The following is a 13,653-nucleotide window of genomic DNA, read 5'->3' as shown; positions in this document are numbered from 1 at the left end:
ACAGTAGATTATATAGACTGTGTCATACAGTAGATTATATAGACTGTGTCATACAGTAGATTATATAGACTGTGTCATACAGTAGATTATATAGACTGTGTCATACAGTAGATTATATAGACTGTGTCATACAGTAGATTATATAGACTGTGTCATACAGTAGATTATATAGACTGTGTCATACAGTAGATTATATAGACCGTGTCATACAGTAGATTATATAGATTGTGTCATACAATAGATTATATAGGCTGTGTCATACAGTAGATTATATAGACTGTGTCATACAGTAGATTATATAGACTGTCATACAGTAGATTATATAGACTGTGTCATACAGTAGATTATATAGACTGTGTCATACAGTAGATTATATAGACTGTCATACAGTAGATTATATAGACTGTCTCATACAGTAGATTATATAGACCGTGTCATACAGTAGATTATATAGACTGTGTCATACAGTAGACCACTACTAGTGTGCCCTTGAGTAAGGCACTTAGCCCTCAGTTACTCCAGGGGGAATGTCCCTGTAATTCGTAATTGTAAATCGCTTTGGATTAAAAGCGTCTGCTAAATGGCAAAATTTTAAAATTTAAATTATATAGACTGTGTCATACAGTAGATTATATAGACTGTGTTATACAGTAGATTATATAGACTGTCTCATACAGTAGATTATATAGACTGTCTCATACAGTAGATTATATATATAGACTGTCTCATACAGTAGATTATATACACCGTGTCATACAGTAGATTATATAGGCTGTGTCATACAGTAGATTATATAGACTGTGTCATACAGTAGATTATATAGACTGTGTCATACAGTAGATTATATAGACTGTCTCATACAGTAGATTATATATATAGACTGTCTCATACAGTAGATTATATACACCGTGTCATACAGTAGATTATATATATAGACTGTCTCATACAGTAGATTATATAGACTCTGTCACAGAAGACTTACGTAAACGTCCATCAATATCCAGGCCCCTAGTCAATCAAAACCTCTCTCTCTCTCTTCTCTCACTCCTCCCCCTTTCTCTACCGCCCCCCCCCCCCGCCGCCCCCGCCCCCTCCCTCCCCCTCTCCCTCTGCAGCTGGCCCATGCGGAGCAGGACAAGCTGCGCTGGCGCATGGAGCGCGCTCAGCTGGAGCAGAACGTCCGGGAGAACAAGGAGCGCATGGAGAAGCTGGAGGGCTACTGGATGGAGGCCCAGAGCCTGTGTCAGGCCGTGGACGAGCACCTGAAGGAGACCCAGGCCCAGTACCAGACCCTGGAGCGCAAGTACAGCAAAGCCAAGAGGCTCATCAAGGAGTACCAGCTGAAGTAAGGACCTCGGGGGGGGGGGTTCTGGGGGTTGTAGTTCACAGGGATGACCAAATGTGGAGATTGGGGGCAGGGGGGGTTGCGGGATTTGTAGTCAAGTACAGCAAGGCCAAGACGCTCATCGAGGAGTAGCAGAAGAAGTAAGGACCAGGGAGGTTTCTGGGGGCTGTAGTTCACAGGGATGACGAGATAAGGGGGGATTCTGGGGTTTGTAGTGCAGTTGGATAACTAGATGAAAGGAGGTGGGGTGGGTTCTGGGGTTTGTAGTGCAGTTGGATAACTAGATGAAAGGAGGTGGGGTGGGTTCTGGGGTTTGTAGTGCAGTTGGATAACTAGATGAAAGGAGGGGGGGTGGGTTCTGGGGTTTGTAGTACACAGAGATTGCCCATTTCAAGATGTATAATTTGGAAAGAAGACCATATTGTAACCGTACATGGTTATTGTTGTGATCAGTGTTTCTGACCATGTTGTGACCGCCCATGGTTGTGTTCCAGGGAGATAGAGTACCTGAAGAAGGAGACAGCTCAGCGTAGAGCCCACGAGGAGACTGAGGCCACTCACAAGGAAGAGACCGACAACCTACAGGACAAGGTGTGTGTGTGTGTGTGTGTGTGTGTGTGTGTCTCTTTCTCTTCTCTCTCTCTCTCTCTCTCTCTCTCTCTCTCTCTCTCTCTCTCTGTATGTGTGTATGTGTGTGTATGTGTGTGTGTACATGTGCGAGAGACACACTTCATGTTCTGGTTGGACGGCTGCGGTGTTCTGCTGCAGTTGTCTGGTGTCAGAATGTGGCTGGGCCCAGGGTACAACAGCTGGATTCATTACCAGCTAATTAAGTACAACATCCGTGGTGGTCGGGTTACAACATATACCTGACAACATTCAGCTGTCACCACGGTTACAACATATACCTGACAACATTCAGCTGTCACCACTGTGGTGTGTGTGTGTGTGTCTTTATAGAGGAGAGAGAACGGGAGGGAAGGATGGAGAGAGAGAGAGAGAGACACACAGAGAGAGACACAGAGAGAGAGAGAGACACAGAGAGAGAGAGACACAGAGAGAGAGAGAGACACAGAGAGAGAGAGAGAGAGAGAGAGAGAGAGAGAGAGAGAGAGAGAGAGAGAGAGAGAGAGAGAGACAGAGAGAGAGACAGAGACAGAGAGAGAGAGAGAGACACAGAGAGAGAGAGAGTGAGAGAAAAATCTGCATTTTTTGAAGTTCTGTTCACGAACACACACACACACACACACACACACACACACACACACCCATGCTCTGTGTAATGTCAGCAGTGCAGGCCGTTCTTCACCCTGCTCACACACTGGTGGTTGCAGACACATTAAGGAGAGCAGGGCTGCTGTAACAAATGAACCAGCCACGCGGGAAGGCCGTGTGTTTAACATCACACTCCAGACCACAGCCCTGGAGGCTGACCCCTGTGTGTGTGTGTGTGTGTGTGTGTGTGTGTGTGTGTGTGTGTGTGTGTGTGTGCGTGTGTGTGTGTGTGTGCGTGTGTGTTGTTTAAAGCCCTCTCTCTGTCTCATCAACAGATCTCAGACCTGGAGACCAAGGTAGACGCCCTGAAGACCACCGACCCCCCCTCCTAGGCAGGAAGAGGAGGAGCCACCGACCCCCTCCTAGACAGGAAGAGGAGGAGCTACGTCTTCACGCCGGCGGCCGTCGCTTTTTCCAATCCACCATTTCCCTGACGGACTGTAAGAACGACAAAAAGAAGAAAAGAAAGAGAGAGAGAAAGACTTGCGGGGGGGGTTACCGTTTAAAAGAGAGGGAGGAAGGGAGGGGGAGGGGGAGGGGGAACGGGGGGCTAAAGACGCCTGTAGGAGGAGACAAGGACAAGAATGTTCTCAACCGCCATCTGTCATGCGCTTTAGAGTTCAGTCATCAATCCCAGAATGCTCCTTGTCCCAGTACCCAGAATCCTCCTGGCTGCCTATATCAGCCGTCAGACCGCATTCAGCAACGTTCCATCTGTGAGGCCGTACCGTACCGCTACACAGCCTGCAGGCGAGACAGAGGTCAGAGGTCAGAGGACAGTGGTCACTGGTCTTCTCCTCACCCTTCACCTGTTTAACCGTGTCTAACCGACAGGGGAGGCTGGTGAAGGTAGAAATCGGCATGGAATGGAGTGCTGGAACGGCGTCTGTTTGATCTGTTTGATGCCATCCCCGATTCCGTTCCACTCGTTACGATGAGCTCGTCCTCCGATGTTCTACCTCCACCGGCCTCTCCTGATCTACTGGTCTTACTGGGTCACGCACTCAGACGAACTGGACAGAACTGGACCAGCGATGACAGAGACTGCGGTCTGCAGTGACGGTGTCTCTGCCCTGTGGTATGACCTCTCTACGACCTCCGGCAGGGACTGAACTCAACAAAATGGCTGCCTCCCCCCCCCTCCCTCCTCTCTCTCTCTCTCTCTCTCTTCTCTCCACGGCTCCCCTTGTATGACGGACACACTCTGGCTCGTATGTACAGTGAGGATATTACCGAACGGATCATATGGACCTTTGTTTGTATATATTCTTTACATATATTTAAAATGGTTTAAAACCGCTTAAGCAATGAGGCAGGGGCTGGAGGGGGGGGAGGGGCGGGGCGGGGCGGGCGGTTGTGGGGTGGTGAACTGAATCAATGAAAATGTCAAAGAGAGAGGGGGGAGGGAGGGAGGGGTGGTGGGGGGTTGTACAGCAAATGGTGAAATTCCAAGTGGGTTGTCCAGGCAACGTGATAATGCATTTCCTTTTCTATTAGCGACATGGTAAACAGGGTGTGTATATGAATGAGCAAAGCTTAGCAGTCTTACCTGTTGGTTAACTAGCAGTCTTACCTGTTGGTTAACTAGCAGTCTTACCTGTTGGTTAACTAGCAGTCTTACCTGTTGGTTAACTAGCAGTCTTACCTGTTGGTTAACTAGCAGTCCCAGTCTTAAACCTATTGGTTAACTAGCAGTCTCAGTCTATACCTGTTGCTTAACTAGCAGTCTCAATGTATACCTGCTGGCTAACTAGCAGTTTGTCTCACTTTTGCTTCTTAAGACAACGTTGACGGTCAGTATTATTTGACTTTGTGCTTTGCTTGAAACGAAATTTAGGATGTGGGATCCTCACCCCAAACTAATATGGTCTTATACACAAACAAACACACACACACACACACACACACACACACACACACACACAGAAGAGGAAGGAGACAAGAGGAGAGGAGCATGAGGAGAGCAGGGGAGAAAAGAGCAGGGGACAGAAGAGGAGAGGAGGCCACAGCAGACTAGTGTCATGCTGAGAAGGTGTTTGTCTCTAGCCTGTACCATGTGATGAGATGATCTCACCTGGACCATGAACACCAGCCTGCTGCCTCGTCCCATCCCTGTCCTGGGGCCACCTCTCCTAACCAACTCCTACACCGGCTAGCTACCCCCACCAGCTAGCTACCCCCACCAGCTAGCTACCCCCACCAGCTAGCTACCCCCACCAGCTAGCTATCCACACATGCTTCAGCTATCCACACATGCTTCAGCTATCTCACATGACTAACGCTGTCTTGACGTTGTCATGGTTACATGCTATGCTTGACGTTGTCATGGTTACATGCTGTGCATGTATGGCTTGATAGCGGGATAGCTACGTAGGAGTTGGCTAAAGCACATGCACGTCTGGAGCCAGGACCTTTGACAGCTGGGTCCGGTCATGTATGTTCTTTATGGAGGCGAGGTATGTGTGTGTCTCTCTCTCTCTCTCTCTCTTTCTCTCTCTCTCCTCTCCGTCTCTCAGCCGAGTGCATCCTCCTATAAGTCACAATCATTTACCCTGAAATTGATTCTTTTTGAGGGGGGGGTTTGTTTTTCTTTAAAAAGAGAAAGGCCTAGTTGTTAATTTGATCCTACCAGGGGAAGTCTGGGGTCGTTGTAAAGTCTTTATATTGTTGATGTGTTAAACTGAGATATAGAGTGAAGACAGAGAATGAAGACAGAGTGCGCTGATGTGGGCAGGTCAGCTCTGTGCAATCTGACCCCAGGTGATGAGGAAAGTTCCAGAAGGAAGAAAAGCGCCAGTCAACGGGTCTATTTTCTATTCGGAGCGTGTTGCCAGGCAACCGCTTGTTAGTCCAATCAAAAATCAATATTGGGGGAATCAGGACGTTTAAACCAGGAAGTGTTTTATATGGAACTATTTGAAGCTCGTTGGCGCCTGCCTCCAGTATATAATCATGGACAGAAGAGAACTCTCATCGAGTTATGAATATTGAGGCAGTTCCACCTCACCACCAAGAAGTGTCACTGTTGCAGTGCTATAGTAGAGGGATTACCAGGTCAACAACCAGTCTTCGGTTTATGCAAACTCGTGAGTACTTCACTCAAATATCATTTTGTATATTTGGTGAGAAAGTATATTTCTTACCAGCCCACCATAAGTATGGTCCTAAAGTATAATTATCTTGTGCGTTAAAGCCTCATAGATATTCCAATGACACGCTTGATATTTACTTCCTGGAACAGTGATTTGATGATGTGTTCCTGAGTGAGGAGCGAGTATTGGACACAGCCTTGCAGTGTTAGGCAACCCCTGGCCCCAGTAGCCTAAATGGTAAATGGACTGACTTATATAGCGCCTTATTCCAAAACGCTTTACAACGGCCTCCCATTCAGCCATTCACACACACATTCACACACCAATGGCGGCAAGCTACCGTGCAAGGCGCCGGCCCGCTCATTGGGAGCAATTTGGGGTTCGGTGTCTTTCCCAAGGACACCTCGACATGTGGCCAGCCGGGGTTCGAACCGCCGATCTGCCGACCTTGCGATCATTAGACGCCGGCACTACCACAGCCGTCCCTGCCTGCCGGTAGGCCACTACCATCCACGTACCATTTCAGGCCGGTGGAGGTAGAAATCAGAGGACGCGCTCGTTGTAGTGTGTGGAATGGAATGAGGAATGAGGAATGGTATCAAACACCCCAGGGGAGCTGCTCCACACCTTGTGACATTGTGCATGTGACACCTGGCTCTGGCCCCCATGTGACACCTGGCTCTGGCCCCGTAGGTTAAAGCTACTTCTGATCTAGAGCCTTCCTATAGCTCAGGAAAACCACACTGGACTTTTATTTTTTATTTTTAGCGTTTTGACTAAATCTCAATGTTAAATTCTTCTACAGTTTTTTTATTTTTTTTCTACGTCGCCTAATTTGATTTGCGCTTCAGCAGTGAGCATGGGGCGGGGTACAAAAGGAACAGCATTCCGATCCGAGAACAACTTTTGAGTGTGTGAACTGATTTTTGAATGACATTGAATCGTTGTTACCATGTATACAGTCAAAGTATGCTTGAACCGTATGCCTCCCATAGGATGATGATGATGATGACGATGATGATGATTCCCATTCTAATTCTATGATGCCTACAGTAAGGTCACATGTTTGAATGTACAGCTGTGGCAGTCAGAAAGTCAACCTAAGAAATAAGCAGTGCCTCTCTAATCTCAGTAATACCTCCATCCCAACTCTCTAATCTAATCTCAACAGTATATCCGTCTCAACTCTCTAATCATCAATAACACCTCAATAGCCACCAGCTATGCTCTCTCTGCGACCTCCATGGCGGCTCTACCCAGCTGTATCAGAGCTAGGCTCTTTCCAACCAGTGTTTTCCTGACGGGACTATATGACCTCCCTCCCAAATGGACCTAACTCAACAAAGGGACTTACTTGCCTGTGTAGTTTTCGTCCCGATACGGACCAGAGTCGTCTCCTCCCAACCCTCCTTGACCCTCTCCTGGAGGTGCTGGACCCGGCTGGCTGGCTGGCTGGCAGACACTGGACCGGAACCAACAACCACCAATGACCTGGACTATATGAATGATGTTCATACAGACACACACATGCGCACACACACACACACACACACACACACTAACATTTCATCGACATGTGGCTAACCTAGCAGAAACACAACGGTCATCAGCGATCTTACGAACCATGGGATCTAACGAATGTCCTTGCTAACACGTCTACAGACAGACAGCCCGGCCGCAGAAATCATCATGACATGGCGTTTACTGTGAACAGGATGTGCGTGGACGCTGCGAGCTCGCAGAAGAAAAGGGACGTAGAGAAACAACTATGACCAACACAGCTGTAACCACGGTAACCACCAGACCTAGGTGGGAGGGGATTTGGAGGGTTTGCTTTAATCCTCCTCCAGTGCCAGGTGGGCGGGGCTTGGGACTTTTGGGACTGTTTAATTGGTTCCATAGTGCCAGACAAACTCAATCAAGCACCGATGTCTGTCTGCGGATAACCTCATTCCTTTAGTCTGAATGGTTGGGTTCGGGGTGGGTTGAGTCATTTAGTGTGATAGCCCAACACCATTCACTATGTTTTCAACTGCCGCGACAGCCCTTGTTTCTGTAGACGGTACCTCAGTGTAAGCATCCAGTGTATATGCTGGGGAAAGTGCATGATCACACACCTGTACAGGTGATATAATACAGGAAACAGGAAGCAGACACCGACACACACACACACACGCAGACTACAAGCTAAGACATTCTAGAACAGAGCATATCTGTTGTTCTCTCGCTTTAACATTCCTTTGTACATTTGCTTTATTCTGTCATGTCAGTTTGAGGGCGTGAGGTTCAACATGGCAGACGAATGCGGTTCGAAAACTCTGTGAAAAACTAAGTTGAAGACTTGCAGTATCCACCGCTGATGCAGTATGTTAGCATCGCACCCCTCTGAGGGGGAGGGGGGGGGTCAGGGGGGGGTCCATTCATTCCTTGTGTATTTTTTTACCCCATGCCTAGTGCTTAGCGAACACAAAGACTAAGAAGAAAAAAAAACACAAAAACAAACTGTTCAGTTCAAAAAGTCATCATGTTTGTCTTGTATAATTTACTGTCATTAATAAATACAGATGTGTTGAACAAGAGAAGATTCTTCTGTTCACTTGTCACTGTGTGTGTGTGTGTGTCCGTGCATGCTTGTGTGTGTCTGTGACAACGGTGTGTGTGTGTGTGTGTCTCACAACGCTGTGTGTGTGTGTCTGACAACGCTGTGTGTGTGTGTGTGTGTGTGTGTCTGTGACAACGGTGTGTGTATGTGTCTGTGTGTGTGTGACAACGCTGTGTGTGTGTGTGTGTGTCTGTGACAACACTGTGTGTGTGTGTGTGTGTGTGTGACAACGCTGTATGTGTGTGTGTGTGTGTGTGTGTGTGTGTTTGCCCTGGGTTATTGTGCTCATGGTGACTCACGGGACACACGGAGGAGGGAAGAACAGATGAAGGAATGAGAGCAGCGTGTGATTGGGAACACTAAGGCCCGCCCCATCGCTGATTGACAGGTGGTGACATCCAGGTTATATAACAAGGGAGAGCCGAGTCGTTACCTCCTGGGGTAAATCCATTTTGATAAATCCCGCAAGATCTATAAAATAAATCCAACCTTGTTTTGATCAATCTCGCAAGACATATCAAAATAAGCCTGGATTTTGATTTATGGACGTTGATGGAATACCTCCCTGGTCGTTTGATAATTATGAATGATGTTTACTGTGATATTGTTTTGCCTCTGCAGTCTGCAAGTACTATCCTGACCACTCCCTAAGCAGGGCTACAGTTGAAATAACTGCACTTTTAGGCTGATTCAATCAAACGTTTACAGATACATATGAAGAATTTGAATAGTTTGTTTAATTAATAAGGTGTTACTGTTCCCTGTGAACCCTGAGCATCACCAAATGTCAATCAACCAACTTAGTATACGCCTACTTTAAAGCATCCTCCCCCATGATTGGTGTATAATTATCCACTGCTGATCTACCTACGAAGAAATGTTTCATACTGAGGGTGTGCGTTCGTAAATCTGCTTTGGAAATCTGCTCTGGTTTCAACTGAAATAAGTTAATTTACGAACGGTCAGAGAGCACCCCGGGTGCGCCCCGGAGCTCTCAGAGCGTACTTACGAACGCACCCTGAGTCAGAGTCAAACAGTCTAAATGCATTAATCACTCAGTAAACACATAAATACAAGTCTAAATACATCGATCACTCAGTAAACACCTGCCACATTCCAGAAGGATTCCTAGGTCATTATGAACATCTTAACCAGAGAACGCCACTCATACATGGCAGCTGACTCACCTCAGCAACGTCTCCAACAACACTGTCAACAGCACTCCAGGGGAGGCTGGGGGAGGTAGAAATCAGAGGATACATGCATTGCAATCATATGACATCCTTAATACCTCCGACAGCCTCGTCTCTGAAGACCTCATCATCCCTGAGGCTGTTATATAAGATCAACATACTTGAACAGGTTTTCGTTAGAGAACATTGTTTTGACACACACATAGATATAGTATAATATATGTTTTGTTTTGTTTTTACAGTAACTTGGCAGAGGTAGCAATACAGCAAAGCTGTCTAGTGTGTACTGTAACATGCATGTCTGTGTGTGTGTGTGTGTGTGTGTGTGTGTATGTGTGTGTGTGTGTGTATGTGTGTGTGTGTTATGCGTATTTGTTATGCTTGTGTTGAGAAACTTGTCCTCCAGATTCCTCAAAAGCAGCAGAGCCAGTTCCTAAACATCGATACCAGTGGCTGAGTGAGAGAGAGAGAGTGTGTGTGTGTGTGTGTGTGTGTGTATGTGATTGCGTGATTGTGTGGTTGTGTAGGGTTAGTAGGTGAGGAGTCACTGCCTCCGTTGCAAGTACACACAGATTGATTGATGGTAAAAATTGCAATAATAACAGACTATTAAGTTGTAAGTATATACAAATCACAATTGTGACTATTGCATTTAAATTAAGTTAATCTAAACTACGTTATAAATACCATGCACTTAGTGTGTGTGTGTGTGTGTGAGAGAGAGAGAGAGAGAGAGAGAGAGAGAGAGAGAGAGAGAGAGAGAGAGAGAGAGAGAGAGAGAGAGAGAGAGAGAGAGAGAGAGAGAGAGAGAGAGAGAGAGAGAGAGAGAGAGAGAGAGAGAGAGAGAGAGAGAGAGAGAGAGAGAGAGAGAGAGAGAGAGAGGGGATGAGAGGACGCCTCCATTCCTCTGAGGGGTTTGCCAGCTGTGGCTGGTGAAGACAGGTCTAAAGCTGAGGACCAGTGGCCCAGCCAGGCCTGGTGATGGAGGTGACCAGGGCTGGTGATGGAGGTGATGGAGGTGACCAGGCCTCGTGATGGAGGTGACCAGGCCTGGTGATGGAGGTGATGGAGGTGACCAGGGCTGGTGATGGAGGTGATGGAGGTGACCAGGCCTGGTGATGGAGGTGATGGAGGTGACCAGGGCTGGTGATGGAGGTGACCAGGCCTGGTGATGGAGGTGATGGAGGTGACCAGGCCTGGTGATGGAGGTGATGGAGGTGATCAGGCCTGGTGATGGAGGTGATGGAGGTGACCAGGCCTGGTGATGGAGGTGATGGAGGTGACCAGGGCTGGTGGAGGAGGTGATGGAGGTGACCAGGCCTGGTGATGGAGGTGATCAGGGCTGGTGATGGAGGTGATGGAGGTGACCAGGCCTGGTGATGGAGGTGACCAGGGCTGGTGATGGAGGTGATGGAGGTGACCAGGCCTGGTGATGGAGGTGACCAGGCCTGGTGATGGAGGTGATGGAGGTGACCAGGCCTGGTGATGGAGGTGATGGAGGTGACCAGGCCTGGTGATGGAGGTGACCAGGGCTGGTGATGGAGGTGATGGAGGTGACCAGGGCTGGTGATGGAGGTGATGGAGGTGACCAGGGCTGGTGATGGAGGTGATGGAGGTGACCAGGCCTGGTGATGGAGGTGATGGAGTTGACCAGGGCTGGTGATGGAGGTGATGGAGGTGACCAGGGCTGGTGATGGAGGTGATGGAGGTGACCAGGCCTGGTGATGGAGGTGATGAAGGTGATGGAGGTGATGGAGTTGACCATGGAGTTGAGCTTTGGACTGTCTGGATATGAACACTTGAACACTTGATCTCTGCACTTTATATTTATATTAATTATGACTCTTGCACTTTGATGTTGGTTTGCACTGTCTTGTCCTGTCTTGCACCTGTCCTGCTGTAAACCGTGCTCCATTGTTCCAAACCAAATTCCTAACATGTTTACATGTCATGGCAATAAAAGTCTTCTGATTCTGATTCTGATTCTGATTCTGACCAGGCCACCTGACCCGTCTAACCAGACCCAGGCCCATTCAGAGGAGACAGAGGATCTGGCTCTTCTCTCAGCAGACAAATCCCTCATGCTCAAGTAGGCCTGGGATATGGCACAGTGCACTTAGTGTGTGTGTGTGTGTGTGTGTGTGTGTGTGTGTGTGTGTGTGTGTGTGTGTGTGTGTGTGTGTGTGTGTGTGTGTGTGTGTGTGTGTGTGTGTGTGAGTGTGTGTGTGTGTGTGTGTGTGTGTGTGTGTGCGTGTGATTGTGTGGTTGTGTAGGGTTAGTAGGTGAGTCACTGCCTCCCTTGCAAGTACACACAGATTGATTGATGTAGGCTATATACAAAACACAATTGTGTACGTGAGTCCTCACCTACTAACCCCACACAAAGGCAAATGCAATCACAATAAACGAAGTTAATCTAAACGACGTTATAAATACCATGGTAAATAAGAAGGATATCGTATAGAAGCTTTCACAACAAAGCACAATAATATGTTTTCTGGGGGTATGTGTTTGTTTATTATGCAAATTGTAAAACAACGTTGGAAACACAAACCTTATCGACAGCATACTGTTTGTGTACTTCTATCACCTGCTTGCTTTAGGCTACTTCATCGCCGTCAAGTTGTTTTCATTCTCGTCTAAAGGACAAAGAGAAGAGGGCGTCCCAACACCTCTAGTACCATTTCACAGATGGATCTTAGCCGACCGCGTCCCGTCGTGTTAATCCTCCCAGTCGGGCTTTTGGCTCATTCATTTACATTTACAAGCCGGTGTGAAGTGGTGACGGCGCAGGCACTTTCGAGAGAGAGAGAGAGAGAGAGAGAGAGAGAGAGAGAGAGAGAGAGAGAGAGAGAGAGAGAGAGAGAGAGAGAGACCCCATTGAAGCTTGTAATTACGTTCACACATCCTTACTGAGTCCTGAGATTAGCTCAACACCGTGATAAAAATAATAGACTGAGAATAAACTGACTGAAACAATCGGTTTTTTTCCTACACTGGTTGGGCCCAAATAAATGAAAATACATCCTCTTGCGATTCACTAATTATAACATATCATAATAAAATTAAAATAAATACAACAGTGGCGTGAAAATATATTTTGTTAATTATTATTTAAAAAAAATAAAAAAATAAATAATAATAATAATAAAAATAAAAATATATATGTTAATGTTGCTATTTCTAAAGTGAAATTAACGCGCTTATGTTCACCTCAGGAGGCACACACAGAGGTTGATGGTGCGCATAGATAGACCAACACTTGAGGTAAGGCGATGTCGTTGTGTTATGGAAGACTTCAGTCAGCTGTGTGAGTGGCTGTTTCCTCGACTGAATCGACTACTTTCTATGCGGGCGCGGCCTCTATAGATGCGCCATCAATGGGTTTCGTGTCTCGCAGCAACCATCGATAATAAATCTGCAGGTAACGGATGGGAGGCCACGCCCCTCCGCTCACCTGCCAGGTAGATGACGTAGTGCTGCAACGTGACCAATGGGAGGGCGCTGAAGAGGAGTCAAGTTCACAAAGAGATTTCAGCATTGGAGTTGTCAGTCTACTCGCGCTAGCCTCCAACACGGATTATCACAAGTTTTCAGGTGAGATTTTTCGCTCTTATGGTGTCGCTGTAAAATGCGTAAAGTTTGGTTCAATCGTTTGTCTTTCATTAATTGACTTTTTGTTTTGATGTATTTGTTTATTGCTGGTTGCAATTTGTTTGTAAATTGGTTTCCATCAACGGTTTCCTTATATTTCACTTTGTGCGATGTTTGTGGATCATTTGTTGATGGATTTCGTTCGATTTCTTTTCTTGTTTGCTTATTCATTTGAAGTAAAAAAAAAAAATGTTTATCGGATATTTCAAGTCTCATTATGTCCATGCACTAGGCCTACTCGCTGTGCATGCTAATTACCAAATCCATCTTTGATGTGGTGCGGTAAAACACAGTTCATCCTTGATCCACTAAACAATGTCAAATGTCATAAATGACAGATGTTATGAATACAATCGAGATGTGTGTAAAGATTTTGACTTCTCAACTAAATAGTGTACCAATCGTGCGCATTCTTATTTGACCTAGTTTCTTCCCCAAATGTTCCTGCGGCGGGAATTCATGGGCCAAAAGTCTTGTAATCCCCTGCAGTTA

General features: G+C 46.7%; 1 protein-coding gene across 1 annotated transcript in view; it reads left to right on the top strand.

Moving 5' to 3' along the window:
* The window catches only part of LOC308150757 (neurabin-2-like), a gene marked incomplete at both ends in the record, with an annotated part of 49,349 nt that extends 46,397 nt beyond the window's left edge, over window positions 1-2,952 (top strand). The window contains 3 exon segments of the mRNA XM_080523554.1: window positions 1,116-1,345; window positions 1,840-1,936; window positions 2,896-2,952. Coding sequence (XP_080379680.1) covers window positions 1,116-1,345; window positions 1,840-1,936; window positions 2,896-2,952 — 384 coding nt within the window.
* Between the last annotated feature and the right edge of the window lie 10,701 nt (window positions 2,953-13,653).

Source organism: Nansenia antarctica (assembly GCF_963989245.1).
Source record: "Nansenia antarctica genome assembly, chromosome: 2".
In the NCBI taxonomy this organism is placed as follows: domain Eukaryota; kingdom Metazoa; phylum Chordata; class Actinopteri; order Argentiniformes; family Microstomatidae; genus Nansenia; species Nansenia antarctica.
This window is presented reverse-complemented; position numbering and strand designations above follow the sequence as displayed.